Source organism: Zophobas morio, unplaced genomic scaffold, assembly GCF_036711695.1.
Source record: "Zophobas morio isolate AGI-343-1 ecotype UQ-CSIRO unplaced genomic scaffold, CSIRO_AGI_Zmor_V1 ptg000033l, whole genome shotgun sequence".
NCBI classification, from domain to species: Eukaryota; Metazoa; Arthropoda; class Insecta; order Coleoptera; family Tenebrionidae; genus Zophobas; species Zophobas morio.
Genome location: NW_026972138.1, coordinates 1,383,458 through 1,407,531, shown reverse-complemented (window position 1 = coordinate 1,407,531; position 24,074 = coordinate 1,383,458). Strand labels below are relative to the sequence as shown.

Genomic DNA, 24,074 nt, shown 5'->3' with positions numbered 1-24,074 from the left:
GCATAAATTTTAATAAGGGAAAACAACAACTTGGGAATAATTCCCTGGCTGATCCCAGTAATCTATCGCGCGAACCCTATATCTACCCACAGTGGACTCACATTCTTCATTATCTATTAAAAGAAATGAATTTAAAAAATCGATAAATCCATCAAAATTAATTTACCTGGAGGTGCGTAATGGTACGAAAGAAACACGCCGTCGTCTGGGTTTATCCTTATGAACTGCAAACTGTTGGAACACTGGGCTTCAAATTCAACTTCATACGTGCGGACACATCTAAAACAGTGATATTTTTGTTTAAAATAAAACTAAGCAAAAATCACTCACTTTGTTGCAATTTCCGAGTCACTCCAAGTTAAAAAAATTTCGCTTCTGGTTACATTGAAAACTGATAACTTTGTTACAGGTCCTGGAGGTTCAGTTGGTTTTGGACAGACGTGAACTAAGGCAACGCTTGGAATGGTTAAATTCAGAGTCAGTGTGAGATTTTCGGATGTTAGTGGTGTGGGTGGAAACAAACGCAATGGTCCCTAAGACAACACTACTTTTAACGTTATTTTTACCAACCCAGTGTCATATTTTTTCCGTCTGTCTGGATTTTTATTAGGCAGATCTGGTATATGAACCCCTATTGAATTTTTATCCTAGACATCCAGATTTTTGGAGAAAAAAATCAAAATTACAACATCTTGCAATTTAACTTAAAAACCAAAAAATATAATTTTTGGTAATTCCAAAAGCATTGTTTATTATTTCCAACCCAATTCTCATTTGAATGACTCGGATTTAAGGATTGGATTATCGGACGATTTAGAAGAAATTTCTAAACTGAAATCAGTAGAAAGTAAAGTGGTGCGTTTCACCCCACATTTTTTTTTTTTTTTTAACAAAAAAGTCATTTTTGTCGTGAAGTTTCTTGTTGTCGAAATAAGTCTACACATATTAAGAAAAAGAAGGCAAAATGTAGCCCCACCCACCCGCCCTATCTCAATTGTGATGAATTTTTGTATTCGTTGTGAGCCAAAGGGGCGGAGCTTAACTGCAAAATCCTTATTTCTCTACCAGAAATTAAAAACATGTTTTTGAGTATCGTGTTGTACAAAGAATACTTTGTATATGTATTATAAAAAATTAAAGGCAAAGATTAGGCCCCACCAATACTCGCCCCATCACAATTCTCAATTTACCATTTTAAATTTGTTTAAAGTTTCTAATAATAAAAAAATCATCAGAATGAAGATGGGTGGGTGGGTGGGGTTTATATTATGTCTTATTTTCTTAATATACAAAGTACTCTTTGAAGAACACAATATTGAAAAACATGTTTTTAATTTCTTGTAAAGAAATAAGGATTTTGCAGTTAAGGCCCGCCCCCTTGACTCACGACCAATAAAAAAAATCATCACAATTGAGATAGGGCGGGTGGGCGGGCTTATATTTTTCTTTTTGTTTTAATTGCAAAATCCATATTTTCTTTAAAAAATGTACCATTTTATCCACGTTCTAAGTTTCTTGTTGTGAAAAGATAGCTATGTATATTAAGAAAAAAAACGCAAAATATAAACCCCGCCCACCCACCCGATCTCAATTCTGATGATTTTTTTTATTCGTCAGAAGCCCGAGGGGCGGAGCTTAATTGTAAAATCCTTATTTTTGTACGAGAAATTACCATGTGAAATATGTTCTTAAGTAATCGTGTTATACAAAGAAAACTCCTAGATGTATTAATTAAAAAAGAAAACTAAAAGAGAAGTCCCACCTATACCCACCCCCATCTCAATTATCAATTGTGATGATTTTTTTATTCGTTGTCAGACCGAGGGGCGGAGCATAATTGCAAAATCGATATTTCTCTATTCCATTTTAACCATGTTCTAAGTTTCTTGTTATGAAAAGATGGCTGTGTATATTAAAAAAAAAGGAAAAATATAAGCCCCACCCACCCACCCTATCTCAATTGTGATGATTTTTATATTCATCGTGAGCTAAAGGGGCGGAGCTTAATTGCAAAATCCGTATTTCTCTACAAGAAATAAAAACATGTTTTTGAGTATTGTGTTCTTCAAAGAATTCTATGTACGTACTTATATTAAGAAAAAATTAAAGCCAAAGATTAAGCCCCACTCGTACCAGCTCTAATCTTGTAATGAAGTTTTCATTCGTTAGCTGACCTAGGGGCGGAGTCTAACGAGAATTGGAAATCCAAAATTGAAAAAAAGAAAAATTTTAGGTTTAAAAAAATCGATGAATCGAAAAATTAACAATCAAAATATTGAAAAATCCAAAATCTGAAATTTAAAAAAATTGATAAATCGAAAATGGAAAAATACGAAAATTAAAATATCGAAAAATAGAAAAATTGAGAAATCGAACCATTAAAATGGGGAAACATTGAAAAGCTTTAATTGAGAAATCGAAAAATTGAAGACTCGAAATATGTATTGAAAAATCCAAAAACTGAAATATAAAAAAAAACTTATATATAAATCCATAAAGGGAAAAATTAAAATATCGAAACATGAAAATATTGAAGAATCGAAAAATTGAGAAATCGAAATAGCTCAAAATCGAAAAAGGGAAATTGAACAAACGGCAATTCAAAATATGAACAAAGATAACTCGAGATATTAAAAAACTGAAGTCGAAAAATTTAAAATCGAAAAATGAAACAACGGAAAATTTTATTCGAAACGACAAAGAGATCCAAAAAATGGAAAAATCTAAAATTTAATAATCAAAAAAATTGAAAAATAAAAAATCTAATAATTGAAGAATCGAAAAATTGAGAAATCGAAATAGCTCAAAATCGAAAAATTAAAAACTGAAGAACAATTGTAAAATCGGAAAATTAAAACATGAAAAACTGTAGGATTAAAAAATTGAAAAATCGAAAATTGGAAATCCAAAATTGAAGAAAAGGAAAAAAAATCGGAAAATTAAAATATCGAAAAATTGAGAAATCGAACCATTAAAATGGGGAAACATTGAAAAACTTTAATTGAGAAATCGAAAAATTGAAGACTCAAATATGTACCTATTGAAAAATCCAAAAACTTAAATATAAAAAAACTTGATAAATCCATAAAGGGACAAATTAAAATATCGAAAAATCCCAAAACCGAAACATGAAGATATTGAAGAATCGAAAAATTGAGAAATGGGGAAATTGAAGAATTCTAAAATTGAAATTTCAAAAAATCAAACAATTGGAAAATCGAAATAGCCCAAAACCGAAAAATTAAAAACTGAAGAACAATTGAAAAATCGAAAAAGGGGAAATTGAAGAAAGGGCAATTCAAAATATGAACAAAGATAACTCGAGACATTGAAAAACTGAAGTCGAAAAATTGAAAAATTTAAAATCGAAAAATGAAACAACGGAAAAATTTATTCGAAACGCCAAAAAATCGAACGACAAAGAGATCCAAAAAATGGAAAAAAAATCTAAAATTTAATAATTGAAAAATAGAAAAATCAAATAATTGTAAAATTTCTAAAATCGGAAAATTAAAACATGAAAAACTGTACGATCAAAAAATTGAAAAATCGACAATTGGAAATCCAAAATTGAAAAAAAGAAAAATTTTAGATTTAAAAAAATTGATAAATTGAAAATGGAAAAATAGGAAGATTAAAATATCGAAAAATTGAAAAATTGAGAATTCGAACCATTAAAATGGGGAAACATTGAAAAACTTTAATTGAGAAATCGAAAAACTGAAGACTCAAAATATGTATTGAAAAATCCAAAAACTTCAATATAAAAAAACTTGATAAATCCATAAAGGGAAAAATTAAAATATCGAAGAAATAATAATGAAAAACCCAAAACCGAAACATGAAAATATTGAAGAATGGGGAAATTGAAGAATTCCAAAATTCAAATTTCAAAAAATCAAAAAATTGAGAAATCGAAATAGGCCAAAATCGAAAAATTAAAAACTGAAGAACAATTGAAAAATCGAAAAAGGGGAAATTGAAGAAACGACAATTCAAAACACGAACAAAAGATAACTCGAGACATTAAAAAACTGAATTCGAAAAATTGAAAAATTTAAAATCGAAAAATGAAACAACGGAAAAATTTATTCGAAACGCCAAAAAATCGAACGACAAAGAGATCCAAAAAATGGAAAAATCTAAAATTTAATAATAAAAAAAATAGAAAAATCGAATAATTGTAAAATTTTTAAAATCGGAAAATTCAACCATGAAAAACTGTACGATTAAAAAATTGAAAAATCGAGAATTGGAAATCCAAAATTGAAAAAAAGAAAAATTTTAGATTTAAAAAAATGGACGAATCGAAAAATTAACAATCAAAATATTGAAAAATCCAAAATCTGAAATTTCAAAAAATTGAGAAATCGAACCATTAAAATGGGGAAACATTGAAAACCTTTAATTGAGAAATCGAAAAATTGAAGAGTCAAAATATGTATTGAAAAATCCAAAAACCTAAATATAAAAAACTTGATAAATCTATAAAGGGAAAAATTAAAATATCGAAGAAATAATAATGAAAAATCCCAAAACTGAAACATGAAATATTGAAGAATCGAAAAATCGAGAAATGGAGAAATTGAAAAATTCCAAAATTGAAATTTCAAAAAATCAAAAAATTGAGAAATCGAAATAGCCCAAAATCGAAAAATTAAAAACTAAAGAGCAACTGAAAAATCGAAAAAGGGGAAATTGAAGAAACGACAATTCAAAATATGAACAAAAGATAACTCGAGACATTGAAAAATTGAAGTCGAAAAATTGAAAAATTTAAAATCGAAAATGAAACAACGGAAAAATTTATTCGAAACGCCAAAAAATCGAACGACAAAGAGATCCAAAAAATGGAAAAATCTAAAATTTAATAATCAAAATAATTGAAAAATAGAAAAATCGAATAATTGTAAAATTTTTAAAATCGGAAAATTAAAACTTGAAAAACTGTAGGATTAAAAAATTGAAAAATCGAGAATTGGAAATCCAAAATTGAAAAAAAGAAAAATTTTAGATTTAAAAAAATTGATAAATCGAAAATGGAAAAATAGGAAGATTAAAATATCGAAAAACTGAAAAATCGAACCATTAAAATGGGGAAACATTGAAAAACTTTAATTGAGAAATCGAAAAATTGAAGACTCAAAATATGTATTGAAAAATCGAAAAACTTGAATATAAAAAACTTGATAAATCCATAAAGGGAAAAATTAAAATATCGAAGAAATAATAACGAAAAATCCCAAAACCGAAACATGAAAATATTGAAGAATCGAAAAATCAAAAAATTGAGAAATTGAAATAGCCCAAAATCGAAAAATTAAAAACTGAAGAACAATTGAAAAATCGAAAAAGGGGAAATTGAACAAACGACAATTCAAAATATGAACACAGAAAACTCGAGACAGTGAAAACTTGAAGTCGAAAAATTGAAAACTTTAAAATCGAAAAATGAAACAACGGAAAAATTTATTCGAAACGCTAAAAAATCGAACGACAAAGAGATCCAAAAAATGGAAAAATCTAAAATTTAATAATCAAAAAATTGAAAAATAGAAAAATCGAATAATTGTAAAATTTTTAAAATCGGAAAATTAAAACATGAAAAACTGTAGGATTAAAAAATGGAAAAATCGACAATTGGAAATCCAAAATTGAAAAAAAGAAATATTTTAGATTTAAAACAGGGATGAGTCGAAAAATTAACAATAAAAATATTGAAAAATCCAAAATCTGAAATTTAAAAAATTTGATAAATCGAAAATGGAAAAATTGGAAAATTAGAATCTCGAAAAATTGAGAAATTGAACCATTAAAATGGGGAAACATTGAAAAACTTTAATTGAGAAACCGAAAAATTGAAGACTGAATGTATTGAAAAATCCAAAAACCTAAATATAAAAAACTTGATAAATCTATAAAGGGAAAAATTAAAATATCGAAGAAATAATAATGAAAAATCCCAAAACTGAAACATGAAAATATTGAAGAATCGAAAAATCGAGAAATGGAGAAATTGAAAAATTCCAAAATTGAAATTTCAAAAAATCAAAAAATTGAGAAATCGAAATAGCCCAAAATCGAAAAATTAAAAACTAAAGAACAACTGAAAAATCGAAAAAGGGGAAATTGAAGAAACGACAATTCAAAATATGAATAAAAGATAACTCGAGACATTGAAAAATTGAAGTCGAAAAATTGAAAAATTTAAAATCGAAAAATGAAACAACGGAAAAATTTATTCGAAACGCCAAAAAATTGAACGACAAAGAGATCCAAAAAATGGAAAAATCTAAAATTTAATAATCAAAATAATTGAAAAATAGAAAAATGGAATAATTGTAAAATTTTTAAAATCGAAAAATTAAAACATGAAAAACTGTAGGATTAAAAAATTGAAAAATCGAAAATTGGAAATCCAAAATTGAAAAAAAGAAAAATTTTAGATTTAAAAAAACTGATAAATCGAAAATGGAAAAATAGGAAAATTAAAATATCGAAAAATTGAGAAATCGAACCATGAAAATGGGGAAACATTGAAAAACTTTAATTGAGAAATCGAAAAATTGAAGACTCAAAATATGTATTGAAAATTCCAAAAACCTAAATATAAAAAACTTGATAAATCCATAAAGGGAAAAATTAAAATATCGAAGAAATAATAATGAAAAATCCCAAAACTGAAACATGAAAATATTGAAGAATCGAAAAATCGAGAAATGGAGAAATTGAAAAATTCCAAAATTGAAATTTCAAAAAATCAAAAAATTGAGTAATCGAAATAGCCCAAAATCGAAAAATTAAAAACTAAAGAACAACTGAAAAATCGAAAAAGGGGAAATTGAAGAAACGAAAATTCAAAATATGAACAAAAGATAACTCGAGACATTGAAAAATTGAAGTCGAAAAATTGAAAAATTTAATATCGAAAAATGAAACAACGGAAAAATTTATTCGAAACGCCAAAAAATCGAACGACAAAGAGATCCAAAAAATGGAAAAATCTAAAATTTAATAATAAAAAAAATCGAAAAATAGAAAAATCGAATAATTGTGAAATTTTTAAAATCGGAAAATTCAACCATGAAAAACTGTACGATTAAAAAATTGAAAAATCGAGAATTGGAAATCCAAAATTGAAAAAAAGAAAAATTTTAGATTTAAAAAAAAATGGACGAATCGAAAAATTAACAATCAGAATATTTAAACATCCAAAATCTGAAATTTCAAAAAATTGATAAATCGAAAATGGAAAAATACGAAAAACTTTAATTGAGAAATCGAAAAATTGGGGACTCAAAATATGTATTCAAAAATCCAAAAACTTTAATATAAAAAAAATTGATAAATCTATAAAGGGAAAAATTAAAATAATAACGAAAAACTGAAACATGAAAATATTGAGGAATCGAAAAATTGAGAAATGGGGAAATTGAAGAATTCCAAAATTGAAATTTCAAAAAATCAAAAAATTGGAAAATCGAAATAGCCCAAAACCGAAAAATTAAAAACTGAAGAACAATTGAAACATCAAAAAGGGGAAATTGCACAAACGGCAATTCAAAATATGAACAAAGATAACACGAGACATTGAGAAATTGAAGTCGAAAAATTGAAAAATTTAAAATCGAAAAATGAAACAACGGAAAAATTTATTCGAAACGCCAAAAAATCGAACGACAAAGAGATCCAAAAAATAGAAAAATCTAAAATTTAATAATCAAAAAATTGAAAAATAGAAAAATCGAATAATTGTAAAATTTTTTAAATCGGAAAATTAAAAGATGAAAAACTGTAGGATTAAAAAATTGAAAAATCGAGAATTGGAAATCCAAAATTGAAAAAAAGAAAAATTTTAGATTTAAAAAAAAATGGACGAAACGAAAAATTAACAATCAAAATATTGAAAAATCCAAAATCTGAGATTTCAAAAATTTGATAAATCGAAAATGGAAAAATCGGAAAATTAAAATATCGAAAAATTGAGAAATCGAACCATTTAAATGGGGAAACATTGAAAAACTTTAATTGAGAAACCGAAAAATTGAAGACTCAAAATATGTATTGAAAAATCCAAAAACTTAAATATAAAAAAACTTGATAAATCCATAAAGGGAAAAATTAAAATATCGAAGAAATAATAATGAAAAATCCCAAAACTGAAACATGAAAATATTGAAGAATCGAAAAATAGAGAAATGAGGAAATTGAAGAATTCCAAAATTGAAATTTCAAAAAATCAAAAAATTGAGAACTTGAAATAGCCCAAAATCGAAAAATTAAAAACTGAAGAGCAATTGAAAAATTGAAAAGGGGGAAATTGAAGAAATGACAATTCAAAATATGAACAAAAGATAACTCGAGACATTGAAAAATTGAAGTCGAAAAATTGAAAAATTTAAAATCGAAAAATGATACAACGGAAAAATTTATTCGAAACGCCAAAAAATCGAACGACAAAGAGATCCAAAAAATGGAAAAATCTAAAATTTGATAATCAAAAAATTGAAAAATGGAAAAATCGAAAATTGGAAATCCAAAATTGAAAAAAAGAAAAATTTTAGATTTAAAAAATCGATGAATCGAAAAATTAACAATCAAAATATTGAAAAATCCAAAATCTGAAATTTCAAAAAATTGAGAAATGGAACCATTAAAATGGGGAAACATTGAAAAACTGTAATTGAGAAATCGAAAAATTGAACACTCAAAATATGTATTGAAAAATCCAAAAGCCTAAATATAAAGAAACTTTATAAATCTATAAAGGGAAAAATTAAAATATCGAAGAAATAATAATGAAAAATCCCAAAACTAAGACATGAAAATATTGAAAAATCGAAAAATTGAGAAATGGGGAAATTGAAAAATTCCAAAATTGAAATTTCAAAAAATCAAAAAATTGAGAACTTGAAATAGCCCAAAATCGAAAAATTAAAAACTGAAGAAGAATTGAAAAATTGAAAAGGGGGAAATTGAAGAAATGACAATTCAAAATATGAACAAAAGATAACTCGAGACATTGAAAAATTGAAGTCGAAAAATTGAAAAATTTAAAATCGAAAAATGATACAACGGAAAAATTTATTCGAAACGCCAAAAAATTGAACGACAAAGAGATCCAAAAAATGGAAAAATCTAAAATTTAATAATCAAAATAATTGAAAAATAGAAAAATGGAATAATTGTAAAATTTTTAAAATCGGAAAATTAAAACATGAAAAACTGTAGGATTAAAAAATTGAAAAATCGAGAATTGGAAATCCAAAATTGAAAAAAAGAAAAATTTTAGATTTAAAAAAATTGATAAATCGAAAATGGAAAAATAGGAAGATTAAAATATCGAAAAACTGAAAAATCGAACCATTAAAATGGGGAAACATTGAAAAACTTTAATTGAGAAATCGAAAAATTGAAGACTCAAAATATGTATTGAAAAATCGAAAAACTTGAATATAAAAAAACTTGATAAATCCATAAAGGGAAAAATTAAAATATCGAAGAAATAATAACGAAAAATCCCAAAACCGAAACATGAAAATATTGAATCGAAAAATCAAAAAAATTGAGAAATTGAAATAGCCCAAAATCGAAAAATTAAAAACTGAAGAACAATTGAAAAATCGAAAAATGGAAATTGAACAAACGGCAATTCAAAATATGAACAAAGAAAACTCGAGACATTGAAAAATTGAAGTCGAAAAATTGAAAAATTTAAAATCGAAAATTGAAACGACGGAAAAATTTATCCGAAACGCCAAAAAATCGAACGACAAAGAGATCCAAAAAATGGAAAAATCTAAAATTTAATAATGAAAAAATTGAAAAATAGAAAAATCGAATAATTGTAAAATTTTTAAAATCGGAAAATTAAAATATGAAAAACTGTAGGATTAAAAAATTGAAAAATCGAGAATTGGAAATCCAAAATTGAAAAAAAGAAAAATTTTAGATTTAAAAAAGGGATGAATCGAAAAATTAACAATCAATATATTGAAAAATCCAAAATATGAAATTTCAAAAAATTGATAGATCGGAAAATTAAAATATCGAAAAATTGAGAAATCAAACCATTAAAATGGGGAAACATTGAAAAACTAATTGAGAAATCGAAAAATTGAAGACTCAAAATATGTATTGAAAAATCCAAAAACTTAAATATAAAAAACTTGATAAATCCATAAAGGGAAAAATTAAAATATCGAAGAAATAATAATGAAAAATCCCAAAACCGAAACATGAAGATATTGAAGAATCGAAAAATTGGGAAATGGGGATATTGATGAATTCCAAAATTGGAATTTCAAAAAATCAAAAAATTGAGAAATCGAAGTAGCCCAAAATCGAAAAATTAAAAACTGAAGAACAATTGAAAAATCGAAAAATGGGAAATTGAACAAACGGCAATTCAAAATATGAACAAAGATAACTCGAGACATTAAAAAATTGAAGTCAAAAAATTTAAAAATTTAAAATCGAAAATGAAACAACGGAAAAATTTATTCGAAACGCCAAAAAATCGAACGACAAAGAGATCCAAAAAATGGAAAAATCTAAAATTTAATAATCAGAAAAATTGAAAAATAGAAGAATCGAACAATTGTAAAATTTTTAAAATCGGAAAATTAAAACATGAAAAACTGTAGGATTAAAAAATTGAAAAATCGAGAATTGGAAATCCAAAATTGAAAAAAAGAAAAATTTTAGATTTAAAAAAATCGAGAAATCGAACCATTAAAATGGGGAAACATTGAAAAACTTTAATTGAGAAATCGAAAAATTGAAGACTCAAAATATGTATTGAAAAATCCAAAAACTTAAATATAAAAAAACTTGATAAATTCATAAAGAGAAAAATTAAAATATCGAAGAAATAATAATGAAAAATCCCAGAATTGAAACATGAAAATAATCGAAAAATTGAGAAATGGGGAAATTGAAATTTCAAAAAATCAAAAAATTGAGAAATCGAAATAGCCCAAAATCATCACAATTGAGATAGGGCGGGTGGGCGGGCTTATATTTTGCCTTTTTGTTTTAATTGCAAAATCCATATTTTCTTGTAAAAATGTACCATTTTAACCATATTATAAGTTTCTTGTTGTGAAAAAATGTTATGAGAAAAAAAGGAAAATGTAGCCCCGCCCACCCGCCCTATCTCAATTGTGATGATTTTTTATTCGTCGTGAGTCAAGAGGGCGGAGCTTACCTGCAAAATCCTTATTTATCTACACGAAATAAAAAACATGTTTTTGAGTATCGTGTTGTTAAAAAAATTCTCACCTCACGCTTTCTCATCTCCTCTCTGACAGAGCTTTGGGGGAAAACCGGCCCTCCTACATCTTGCCAAAACTTGTAGGGATTCGTCTCCACATTGTCTAGTAAATAAACAACAAATCTTCCCCCAGTAGGCACATTTTTAACAACAATTTGGACCGGTTTGATTGTATCATTAACGTAATCATCGTCACCGTACGCTAAAAGAATTGCCAAATTTGACCCATTGGTCACAGTCTTGGTGGCTAGAACAGTTAATAGCGGATCCTGGGGGTTAACGTCAGCCTGTAGCCAACCGTCACCCAGAAAAGATAGCAAACCCATGACGGTATAAACCGGTTTTTTAATAAATTGGTTGTGAGGAGGGTGAGTGTGGTTCATCTGGAAACTACTTTAAGAATAGGAGAAACGTTCTTATTTAAGTTTGAAATACCGGGCAAAAAGTGTCCTCTGAGTAAAGTAAAACGGGTGATAATTCAAGAAACCGTTGTCGTTGCCTAAGAGCTCGATTTTGGTTTTTCTGTCCAGAGTCACCGACTTGTAATGGTCGGAGATCACTTTTACTACCATTGCTGCGTATCGGGAATCACCGCGCCACTCCCAGCTGTGGGACCAAGTGGTGATGATGTCAGACTCACTAAAAATATAACAATTAAATAAAATTTAGTTGTGTGTTTTTTTTTTAATGATTCACTCGTTTGCTATGGGTATGTCGACAAGAGAAGGAAATTTGCTGCGTAAGGAGTCCAGAAGTTCAAGGGTTCCGTTTAGGACTCCTTGGGCGGTACCATCACCCTTTCTGTGGAAAGAGAGGAATTGTATGGGACACTCGAAAGTCTCGGAACTGTTTGAGCACGCCTCCAGCAAACCCCAACACAAAGGGTGATTTTCTTCCCTAAATAACCCAGCTGGTCCACCCAGGATGGCCATGTTTTGGCCACCAAACGCACCCTTTAACCCTTCGGCACACCCAGTCACGTACTCCAGATATTCTACACTAGCGTACTTAGTGAAAAAGTTTGCTTTAAACAAAATTATACCTGATAGGGTGAAATTTAAAAGATTGTAGTTGGTCAAATCTGGCTCATTCCAAAGCTCGAATTTCCATTGAGAAACTTCAGAAGCCCCAAACTTTGCTAAAAATTACTATTTTAGTAGTGTTAACATTGTTTTCTACTCACAGATGTATCTAGTTGCAATATTTTCAACCAAATTGTGCCAAAAATCCCTCTCTTTATTTAACTCAACTAAAATAGGATAACCCATCAATTCGAACCGCGGTTTCAAATTATGTGTAACCAAAAAATCCAATAAGTCGTCCAAATACGTAAAGTTGTATCCATTTTCACTTGAAATTAAAAAAAAACGTAAAAAAAAGCAAAAAAGCCTCTACCGTGACAATGTTCGCACATTGCCGTGACCAGGATTCGAACCTGGGTTACTACGGCCACAACGTAGGGTCCTAACCACTAGACGATCACGGCTATCAGAGGACTTGTCAATGTGCGTTCTACATCGGATATACAAGCTACCAACCTGTAAAATATTAAATCGAACAGCCAGTGGATTCTAACCTGCTTTATGCCCTGATTAGGCAACGCTCCAATCAAAGCCAAGTTAAACTTTTCATCCTCGCTTAATAAAAATTTGTAAATGTCTTCTTTCGGGTCAGGTGGACTGCGGAATTTTATCGTTAATTGGACGGCGGGGAACCAATAGCAAGTGACGCGACTTGCTATTGGTTCGAAATATGGTTGTGCGAAAATTACCATAAACCCGTGCTTTCCCAGAAATGGTCGAAATTGGTAGCCGCGCTTTTTGTATCGACGGTTATTTCAGTTTGATCACTGTATGCTAAAATGACGAGGAAAATGATTATAGTATGCATTTTCACTTGATGGATGACCACACATAAACTGAAGTAGGCTGTGACGTATTGACTTATCTTGTCACTTGTCAAACGAATAAAATAATTGTGCACAATTTTGATAATAGATAGTTTATTAGAAATAGAAAAACAAACACTTAAAAATATTTATATAAATACATTGATCTATCACAGACATGCTGATTGGATCAACCATAAGATTTTCATCGCATCGCTCCACCATTTGTGTTTAATTCGAACGCAACAAGTGGAAAAGTTAAATGAACATCTTGAAAATTCGAGATCTATAAAACAGTAAAGACAAACTGAAACTTCGAACAAACAGTTTTAATATGACCACGTGTCAAACTCCGCACGTGGTTGTAACATTAAACTTAAAACTTTTAGGCTTAGAACGAACTTTACACACAGTTAATCCAATTTTTTCTCTGCTACTTTGTCCCCGATCTGGGTGATGACAAGGTGCAGTTTATTCATAAGCTCATCACATTTGACGCCGTCTTGTAAACTCAGCGACAACATATAGCAATATTTGTAAATCTCGGCTAATCTCGGACAGTCTTTGCTCGGCGACGGCTTCGTTAAGCACAACTTGACCAATATTTTTAGGACGTGTTGTAGTCGTTGCTTTATCAAGTTCAGGAGCGACAAGCAAGTCTTGAAACCCTTAGTTTCGTTCTCTTCGTCTTCGCCTTCAGGAACGTCGACTTTTTTCTCGTCGATCAGTCTCATCATGTCGTTAATCTCGATAAAAATATCCAAACAGTATTGCAGGTGCTTGATTTTGACGTTGAGTGCATTGGCGGCTGGAAAATTGGAGTGTAATTAGTAATTAGCAGTGGCTGGAAGTAATTAAATTACAAGTAATTCATTACTGTAATTCAATTACTTTTTAAGTAATGAGTAATGTAATGCAGTAGTTTTCAAAAGAAGATTAACCAGTAGAGAATAAACAAAATAATTGAAAAATCTAAAAAATCGAACAATTAAAAATTAAGAAATTAAAAATCGAAGAATTGCAAAATGGTAAAACTGAAAAATTTTAAAAAGAAAACTAACAAAATTCTATCTCCATAAATTAAAAAATCGATAAATAAAAAATGGAAAAACTGGAAAATTCAAAAGTGGAAAACTGGAATGAAAAACATACATTTAAAATTGAAACATTGCGAAGTAAAAATAGAAAAATGCGATAATTGAAAATCATAATCAACAAAATCGTTAAAAACTGGGAAATCGAAAAACTGAAAAATCGAATAATTAAAAAATTCCAAACTTTGGATATCGAAAAACATTTAATGAAAACTAAAAAAATTGCAAAATAAAAATCCAAAAACTGTAAAAACACAAATGAAAATATCTAAAAAGTCTAAAAGGAAAAATAATTGAAAAATCGAAAAAATAAACATCCAAAAACTGAAGAATCGAAATATTGAAGAAACGAGAAATTTAAAAATCATAAAAGTAAAAATCGGGAAACTGAAAAGTCGAAAAAATGAGAATCGAAATTTGAAAATGGAAAAATTGAAACATTTAAAACTAAAAACTACAAAAATTGCAAAATATTTGAAAAATCTAAGAAATCGAACAATTAAAATTTAAAAATCGAAAAATTGCAAAGTGGTAAAATTGAAAAATTTAAAAACGAAAACTTAAAAAATTCCATCCGGATAAATAGAATAATCGATAATTAAAAAATCAATAAACTAAGAAATCGAAAATTCAAACGTGGAAAATCGAAATGAAAAACTTCTACATTTGCAATTGAAAACTTGAATAATAACCAAATAAAACCCAACAACTTAAAAATCAAACATGAAAAAATAAAAAAAATTCAATCTTTGAAAATCGAAAAACATTTAATGAAAACTAGACAAATTGTAGAATAAAAATCCAAAAATTGTAAAAAAAAACACAAAAAGAGAGAGAGGGTGGGTGGGCGGGGCTAGTACCTGCTAAGATAAGACTGATTTTGGCAAATGAGATACTCGCTAAGAAAATAGTGGGCGGGGCTAGTGCCTGCTAAAATAAGACCGATTTTGGCAAATGACATACCTTCCAAGAAAAGGGAGGGTGGGTGGGCGGGGCTAATACCTGGTACGACAAAAGTGATTTTGGCAAATGACATACCTTCCAAGAAAGGAGAGGGTGGGTGGGCAGGACTAGTACCTGCTAAGATAAGAGTGATTGTGACAAATGAGATACCCTCTAAGAAAAGAAAGGGCGGGTGAGTGGGCGGGGCTTGTATCTGCTAAGATGGGTACCAAAAAGTCTCCCGAATATTATTTAAAAAAAAACTACCGATTAAACCAGTAAGAAACTAATTAATCGAAAAATTCAAAAGTTAAAAAAAATGTAAAGTAAAATTTTTGCAAATCGAATATTGAAAAATTAAATGAAAACTAGGAAAATTACAAAGTAAAAATCCAAAAACAGAAAAAAACATAAATAAAAATATCTGAAAAGTGCCAAAAGGAAAAATTGCATAATAACTAAAAAATCGAAAACTTCGAAAAATTAAAAATCCAGAAATTGAAGAAACGAGAAATTTAAAAATTATGAAAGTAAAAATTGAAACATTTAAAACTAAAAATTACAAAAAATGCAAAATTATTGAAAAATTAAAAAATTAACAAGTTAAAAATCCAAAAATTGCAAAATGGTAAAACTGAAAAATTTAAAAACGATAATTAGAAAAATGCCATTTCGATAAATTGAAAAATCAATAAATAAAAAATCGACAAACTAAGAAATCGAAAAATTAGAAGATTCAAAAGTGGAAAATTGGAATCAAAAACTTCTACATTTAAAACTGAAAACTTGAATAATTGCCAAATAAAACCCAAGAACTTAAAAATCAAAGAATCGAATAATAAAAAATTGTAAAATAAAGAATTAAAAAACAGAAAAAACTAAAAATGAAAAAACTGTAAAAATTTTATAAAGGAAAAATGCAAAGTTAAAATCGAAAAATCGGAAAATTAGAAATCGAAAAACTGATAAATTGAAAAATTGAAACATTTAAAACCGAGGACTACAAAAATTGCAAAATAATTGAAAAATCTAAAGAATCGAACAGTTAAAAATTAAGAAATTAAAAATCGAAGAATTGCAAAATGGTGAAACTGAAAAATTTTAAAAATGAAAACTAAAAAAATTCCATCTCCATAAATTAAAAAATCGAAAAACTGGAAAATTCAAAAGTGGAAAACTGGAGTGAAAAACTTCTGAAACATTGCGAAGTAAAAATAGAAAAATGCGATAATTGAAAATCACCAAAATCGTTAAAAACTGGGAATTGGAAAAACTGAAAAATCGAACAATTAAAAAATTTCAAACTTCGGATATCGAAAAACATTTAATGAAAACTAGAAAAATTGCAAAATGAAAATCGAAAAAATAAATATCCAGAAACTAGAGAATCGAAAGATTGAAGAAAAGAGAATTTAAAAATCATAAAAAAAAAATCGGGAAACTGAAAAGTCGAAAAACTGAGAATTGAAATTTAAAAATGGAAAAATTGAAACATTTAAAACTAAAAACTACAAAAATTGCAAAATATTTCAAAAATCCAAGAAATCGAACAATAAAAAAAAAATCGAAAAATTGCAAAGTGGTAAAATTGAAAAATTTAAAAACGAAAACTAAAAAAATCCATCGCGATAAATAGAATAATCGATGAATAAAAAATCGATAAACTAAGAAATCGAAAAATGGGAAAATTCAAAGTTAAAAAAAATCAAAATTATAATTGAAAAATCAAACATGAAAAAATAAAAAAAAATTCAATCTTTGAAAATCGAAAAACATTTAATGAAAACTAGACAAATTGCAGAACAAAAATCCAAAAATTGTAAAAAAACAAGAAGACAGAGGGTGGGTGGGCGGGGCTAGTGCCTGCTAAGATAAGACTGATTTTGGCAAATGAGATACCCGCTAAGAAAATAGTGGGCGGGGCTAGTAGCTGCTAAAATAAGACCGATTTTGGCAAATGACATACCTTCCAAGAAAAGAGAGGGTGGGTGGGCGGGGCTAGTACCTGCTAAGATAAGAGTGGTTTTGGCAAATGAGATACCCTCCAAGAAAAGAGAGGGCGGGTGGGCGGGGCTAATACCTGTCTAGATAAGAGTGATTTTGGCAAATGAGAAACCCTCTAAGAAAAGAGAGGGTGGGTGGGCGGGGCTAATATTTGCTACGACAAGAGTAATTTTGGTAAATGACATACCTTCCAAGAAAAAAGAGGGTGGGTGGGCGGGGCTAATACCTGATACGACAAGAGTGATTTTGGCAGATGACATACCTTCCAAGAAAAGAGAGGGTGGGTGGGCGGGGCTAGTATCTGCTAAGATAAGAGTGATTTTGTCAAATGAGATACCCTCTAAGAAAAGAGAGGGCGGGTGGGCGGGGCTAGTACGTGCTAAGATGGGTACCAAAAATTCTCCCGAACATTATTTAAAAAAAAAACTACCGATTAAACCAGTAAGAAACTAATTAGTTGAAAAATTCAAAAGTTAAAAAAAAATGTAAAGTAAAAATCGAAAAATGCGATATTTTGAAAATCGCAGAAATCAAAAAATTAAAAATTGGGAAATCGAATAATTGAAAAATTAAATGAAAACTAGGAAAATTGCAAAGTAAAAATCCAAAAACAGTAAAAAACATGAATAAAAATATCTGAAAAGCGTTAAAATGAAAAATTCCATAACTAAAAAATCGAAAAAGCAAAAATCGAGAAACTGAAAAGTCGAAAAACTGAAGAATTGGAAGTTGAAAATGGAAAAATTGAAACGTTTAAAACTAAAAACTACAAAAATTGCAAAATATTTAAAAAATCTAAGAAATCGAACAATAAAAAAAAAATCGAAAAATTGCAAAGTGGTAAAATTGAAAAATTTAAAAACGGAAAATAAAAAAATTCCATCGCGATAAATAGAATAATCGATAAACTAAGAAATCGAAAAATTGGAAAATTCAAACGTGGAAAATCGATGTGAAAAACTTCTACATTTGAAATTGAAAACATGAATAAATGCCAAATAAAACCCAACAACTTAAAAAAAATCAAACTTACAATTGAAAAATCAAACATGAAAAAATAAAAAAAAATCAATCTTTGAAAATCGAAAAACATTTAATGAAAACTAGACAAATTGCAGAATAAAAATCCAAAAATTATTAAAAAAACACAAGAGAGAGGGTGGGTGGGCGGGGCTAGTACCTGCTAAGATAAGACTGATTTTGGCAAATGAGATACCCGCCAAGAAAATAGTGGGCGGGGCTAGTACCTGCTAAAATAAGACCTATTTTGGCAAATGACATAGCTTCCAAGAAAAGAGGGGGTGGGTGGGCGGGGCTAATACCTGTCTGGATAAGAGTGATTTTGGCAAATGACATACCTTCCAAGAAAAGAGAGGGTGGGTGGGCGGGGCTAGTACCTGCTAAGATAAGAATTATTTTGGCAAATGATCTACCCTCTAAGAAAAGACAGGGTGGGTGGGCGGGGCTAATACCTTATACGACGAGTGATTTTGGCAAATGACACCTTCCAAGAAAAGAGAGGGTGGGTGGGCGGGGCTAGTACCTGCTAAGATAAGACTGATTTTGGCAAATGAGATACCCGCTAAGAAAATAGTGGGCGGGGCTAGTACCTGCTAAAATACAACCGATTTTGGCAAATGACATACCTTCCAAGAAAAGAGAGGGTGGGCGGGCGGGGCTAATACCTGTCGGGATAAGAGTGATTTTGGCAAATGAGATACCCTCCAAGAAAAGAGAGGGCGGGTGGGCGGGGCTAGTATCTGCTAAGATGGGTACCAAAAAGTCTCGCGAATATTATTAAAAAAAAAACCTACCGATTAAACCAGTAAGAAACTAATCAATCGAAAAATTCAAAAGTTAAAAAAAATGTAAAGTAAAAATCGAAAAATGCGATATTTTGAAAGTCGCAAAAATCAAAAAATTAAAAATTGGGAAATCGAATAATTGGAAAATTAAATGAAAACTAGGAAAATTACAAAGTAAAAATCCAAAAACAGTAAAAAAACAAATAAAAATATCTGAAAAGTACCAAAAGGAAAAATTGCATAATAACTAAAAAATCGAAAACTTCGAAAAATAAAAAATCCAGAAATTGAAGGAACGAGAAATTTAAAAATCATAAAAGTAAAAATTGAAACATTTCTAAAAAATTGAACAATAAAAATTTAAAATTAACAAGTTAAAAATCCAAAAATTGCAAAATGGTAAAACTGAAAAATTTAAAAAAGAAAATTAGAAAAATGCCATTTCGATATATTGAAAATAAATAAATAAATAAAAAATCGACAAACTAAGAAATCGAAAAATTACAAAATTCAAAAGTGAAAAATTGGAATCAAACACTTCTACATTTAAAACTGAAAACTTGAAAAATTGTCAAACAAAACCCAAGAACTTAAAAATGAAAGAATCGATTAACAAAAAATTGTAAAATAAAAAATTGCGAAAATTAGATAAGAGTGATTTTGGCAAATGAGATAGCGTTTAAGGAAAGAGAGGGCGGGTGGGCGGGGCTAGTACTTGCTAGGATAAGAGTGTTTTGGCAAATGACATATCTTCCAAAATGAGAGGGGGTGGGTGGGCGTGGCTAATTCCCGCTAAGATAAGAGTGATTTTGGCAAATGAGATAGCCTTTAAGGAAAGAGAGGGGGGGTGGGAGGGGCTAGTGTCTGCTAAGATAAGATTAGTTTTATCAAACGATGTATCCTCTAAGAAATTTAATTAAATTATTATAAGAAAAGACACTAGAGGCGCCAAAGCACTTTCAAATTCTTCCCAAATAGGAATACCTAGAACTTCAAGATTGTTTTATTTTAAATTAAAAAAATGTCCCAAAATTAACTCAAAAAATAGAACACAAAGTTCCCTAACGTTGTTTTAAATAATTTGCAAAAAAATCTCCAAAATAATACACCATAGGTACCAAAAAGTCTCCCGAATAATATTAAAAAAAGGCAATGACTTTGTAAAAATGACGAATTTTTCCGAAAAAATTCTTTCCGTTTATGAAGAACTCGATTATGATGAACACGTGTGACAGTAAAAGTTGTTACGTATATTAATTTTTACTAAATGTCAGACGTAATTCTAACCTCAAATTCACTAGTTGATATTTTAAGCAAATATTCTGTTGTTGAAAGAAAACCATATTAAAAAATAAAGCCAAAGATTAAGTAACGCCCACCCGCCTTGGTCAGGCGGAGGGGCGGAGCTTAATTGCAAAATCCATTTCTCTATAAAAGTTGCCATTTTGAACGTGTTTTAAGTTTCTTGTTACGAAAAGACTACATGTATTTAGAAAAAGGCTAAATATAAGCCCCGCCCACCCGCCCTATCGCAATTGTGATGGTTTTTCATTCGCCGTGAGCCGGAGGGCGGGGCTTAATTTCAAAATCCATATTTCCCCACAAAATTTACTACTTTAAACACGTTTTAAGTTTCAGTTTGCATTACTTTGTAAAAGTAATTAGTAATTAGGAAAAAAAAATGCAAGTTTAACACGTACTGTCTGCTAAGTACTCAGACAAAGCCACTCGTTGCATCTGTGAAGTGAAGTAGCTGATTACGTCTAGAGAGAGCAGGTAGTACTTGGAAGCTTTTTCGTAGTTGATTTTCGCCAACTGGATCACGTTTTTCCGGTTAGCGGAGTCGTTCCCGGACATCCAAATATGGCTATGGTACAGACAACCAATGCGATAGTGGATCATAGCGGCCCTGTACTGGTACAACGGAAATTTCGGATTGGCTTCGTCGAAATCGCAGTACTGCAGAGCCTTCTGCAGCACTTCTATGACTTGTCTCTCAGCTTCGGTTTTCGTCTGAAACAAAATCGAAAAATGCGATTGAAAACTACAAAGACTCTCAATCACACTTACTATGTTCGACGGCGGGTTCTCGTGCATGATCGTCCCCATATTGAAGAACGCCGTCGACAGTTCCCACCTCACCGCGTCCCAAATCCCCGGACAATGTTTCCTCTCCCCCAAAACCTGTAACGCTTTTTTATAATTAATGAACGCCTTGTTGTAGTGTAGTTTCTCCTTCTGGCTCAACTCCCCCCGATTTTGTGGAGTGTTGGCATGCGCGAGCAACCTATGCAGGTGCCCCATGTTCGTATACAGCAGCGCTATATTAGCATCATCTTTAACTTTCTCAAAGACGTTAAGTCCCTTGATTAAGTACGCTTCCGCTTTGTTGCACATTTCTTCAGTCACGTCCGACGCAGACTTGGCTTTGTTTAAGTAAAAAGAGGCCACTTCGTTCAAGCTGTTACCCAGTCGGCGCAGAATGCTTTCGTTTTCGCACGATTTCAGAGCTTCGTCGTAGCACTCCACCCCCTTAAGCAACATCTGCTCGATCGTTCGTATGTCGTAAATAAAAACGACTTTCATATTCGATTCGCCGATACTAACGTTATATGATTGTTCGTCTTTTTCCAGATGTCCCAACATTTTTAGATCTTCTTCAGTGTTCGCTTGGAATTGTTGTCTATAAGGGTCGACTTTATCCCAGTGTTGGACCATCATAATGCAGCAGTCACCAGCTCGACCCAGGAGACAATTTTCTTCCAAACCGTGATAGTTGTAGAGGAGTTTGTTCATGATGAGTTGGCACCTCGCCAACAAACCTATAGTTCTCAAACTGTTACCATAACAACCTGATACGAAATGTTGCTCAGACAGCGTCGCGTAGACCAAAACCGCCTTTTCATAAAGCAAAGTTTTCAAGTGATCTTTCCACGAAATGTTACTACTTTGTTGGTTCTGCCAAGTCTGCGCTTCGTTGCTATTTTTCAACAACAAAGCGCTGTCTGTTTTATCCCCAATCTTCTCCTTTTTCTTCTTTTCTTTGTTTTTCTTTTTCTTTTGAGCGTCGTTCGTTTCGTTTAAAGTCCCGTACGGCATCGGAATCGGTTCGAACGGTTTGGCAAACAAAACTTCCTCTTCTTGTTGCTTTGAAGTCTCTTTGGTTTGTTGAAAGTGTTTCAAACACTTCAACCCTAAAGCGACGTGTTGTAAGGCTTGCAGACACCGTTCTTCGACCGTCCCGTTGATGGGTGGAGGACTCCTGTAGTGGTTTTTAAATTTTTGGACACACCCATTTGGGTCCAAAACTAAAACCTTCATCCCTGGATCCTTATCGCTGTCGAGGAGGTCTTCATCGTCGTCGTACATCATGCTTTCGTCGTCCACTTCCATTTGTTCTAAACCGGGACTTTCGGGGTTGGTTCCCGCGGGAACGTACAAATCTGATAACATATAGTGCGACGATGTAACGATTTCGGGATATTCGCCCTCAGGCAACAATTTGATTGAGTTTTTTAACAACATTCGAATAGTACCGGGTTGGCGATCAGACGTATGTTTCATGTTGCGCGCCACCCTGTATAGGAGCATCCCCACAGGGATGGTAAACGGGTTCTTCACGTCCTCCTTCTCCGAACACAATGACGTCAAATCGTACAATTTTACAACATCTTCGTTTTTACCCTTAAACAACCAATACGTGTGACCAGCTTTAGTGGCGTTCGATTTCAGGAATGATAAAATGCTTTGAGCGACGTCCCGGATTAGTTTAGGCGAAAACTTGGAATTATCCAACCGGGGCAAGTCTTCAGTTTTGATTAATTCGTACTTTTGGACGATCCCCTTGAGGTGGTAACACATCACCACCTCAGGTACATTGGACATGAGATTGTCCAACCAATAGTCAATCCCCGTTAGCACGTTAATTGGTTTGCTGACGTCACGCAGGCGCAGCGAAATGCACGGGTGAGTCCCGCCCCCGAAAATCGGCAAGTCCGTACCTGCACAACCACACTTAACCAAATTTCCAACTAAAAACAGTCTTACCAATCAACATTTCAATGTCTTCAAAGGTCCACACGACGTTCCTGTTGTAATTGTGGTCAAAGGGCGACGGATCGGGGGTTGCAGACACGGCTTCAGGTAACGGGGGTCCATGTAAAGGTATCGGCAACGTGCCTTGAGCCTCAAATGGTGAGTCCTTAACGTCACCCTCGACTAAACTGTGGTACAAAAACTTGGACACTAGACTCTTTTTTTGCAAAGCTTCCCGGCGCCGACTTTTCGTATATAAATTTTTATCCGAAGCGACGGTCTCGTGGTTGACGGCGTCATACAAAAACTCCTTCAGCCACTTCCACTCAGTCTCCGAAGTCTTCAATAAGTGTTTGTAAATGTCAAAGTCGTCCAGAAGGAGGGTGTTTTCAACCCTATGCACAAGCATGCTGATGTGTGCTTTGGAGTATGGTAGCTTCAGCAAGTTTTTGATGTTTTCGGCGTCCGACACCACGTCGACTTCGCCGACGCAGTCCGGGAACATGTGCGCCATGCGGAAACTAACACAAATAAAAACGGATTTAATCAAGGCAACAACTCACCTCGAGAAACCTTTGCGGTGGTACAAAACATGCTGCAGCCCGTACGAATCCGCCGAACTACTCAACCAGTTCGACGGGGGCAAATTTAAATCGGTGTTACACTTAAGTTTCAAGTACTTTGCGGGATTTGGAACGGAATATTTCACGACAGCTGTAGATTTGACTTCTTCGTTTTCGGTCGGGTCGTTTTCGTCGTCTTCCATTTTCTGTGAACGGAGCGGTGGGTTAGTAAAGAGTGCGACCACGGGTTGTTGAGGCTCTAATACAAAACACAAACTCATGAGACCGAGTTCTAGAAGGTTCGGTTTTGAAAGTGTGCGCGATGACGCGCGGTTGTGCGGGTCCGGTTTGATCTTACCTCGATATTGGGGGCTGCGGCTCGGTGAATTAGTCTGTATTTTTCGTTTTAAATAACCAAAAACATGTTTTGGAGACACTTTTGAAATTTTTTGACATTTGCGGAAATCA

General features: G+C 31.3%; 2 protein-coding genes and 1 non-coding gene across 5 annotated transcripts; all 3 read right to left on the bottom strand.

Moving 5' to 3' along the window:
• Positions 1 to 9: 9 nt before the first annotated feature.
• LOC135139811 (alpha-L-iduronidase) lies at positions 10 to 13,200 on the bottom strand. 2 transcript variants are annotated; one of them, XM_064070152.1, is made up of 10 exons: positions 13,047 to 13,200; positions 12,814 to 12,954; positions 12,459 to 12,625; positions 12,318 to 12,413; positions 11,972 to 12,269; positions 11,711 to 11,914; positions 11,284 to 11,665; positions 331 to 533; positions 167 to 279; positions 10 to 113 (listed from the first exon to the last, which is right to left on the bottom strand). In XM_064070152.1, exons 1-10 carry the CDS (start codon positions 13,163 to 13,165, stop codon positions 10 to 12), a joined length of 1,827 nt encoding a protein of 608 aa, XP_063926222.1. In that variant the 5' UTR covers positions 13,166 to 13,200. The 2 variants fall into 2 exon arrangements, with proteins under 2 accessions (XP_063926222.1, XP_063926223.1); XM_064070153.1 differs by lacking the exon at positions 13,047 to 13,200 and adding an exon at positions 12,711 to 12,760 and having other exon boundaries at positions 12,814 to 12,875.
• Positions 12,690 to 12,761, bottom strand: Trnah-gug (transfer RNA histidin (anticodon GUG)). The gene has a single exon. It is a non-coding gene; the product is annotated as a tRNA-His (tRNA).
• A 60-nt stretch (positions 13,201 to 13,260) lies between the features above and the next one.
• LOC135139735 (erythroid differentiation-related factor 1) lies at positions 13,261 to 24,054 on the bottom strand. Of its 2 annotated transcripts, none has more exons than XM_064070059.1 (6): positions 23,965 to 24,054; positions 23,607 to 23,812; positions 23,056 to 23,564; positions 21,079 to 23,009; positions 20,709 to 21,021; positions 13,261 to 13,971 (listed from the first exon to the last, which is right to left on the bottom strand). In XM_064070059.1, the coding sequence occupies exons 2-6, from the start codon at positions 23,807 to 23,809 to the stop codon at positions 13,577 to 13,579; spliced, it is 3,351 nt and encodes a 1,116-aa protein (XP_063926129.1). In that variant the 5' UTR covers positions 23,810 to 23,812; positions 23,965 to 24,054; the 3' UTR covers positions 13,261 to 13,576. The 2 variants fall into 2 exon arrangements, with proteins under 2 accessions (XP_063926129.1, XP_063926130.1); XM_064070060.1 differs by having other exon boundaries at positions 23,607 to 23,865; positions 23,965 to 24,051.
• Between the last annotated feature and the right edge of the window lie 20 nt (positions 24,055 to 24,074).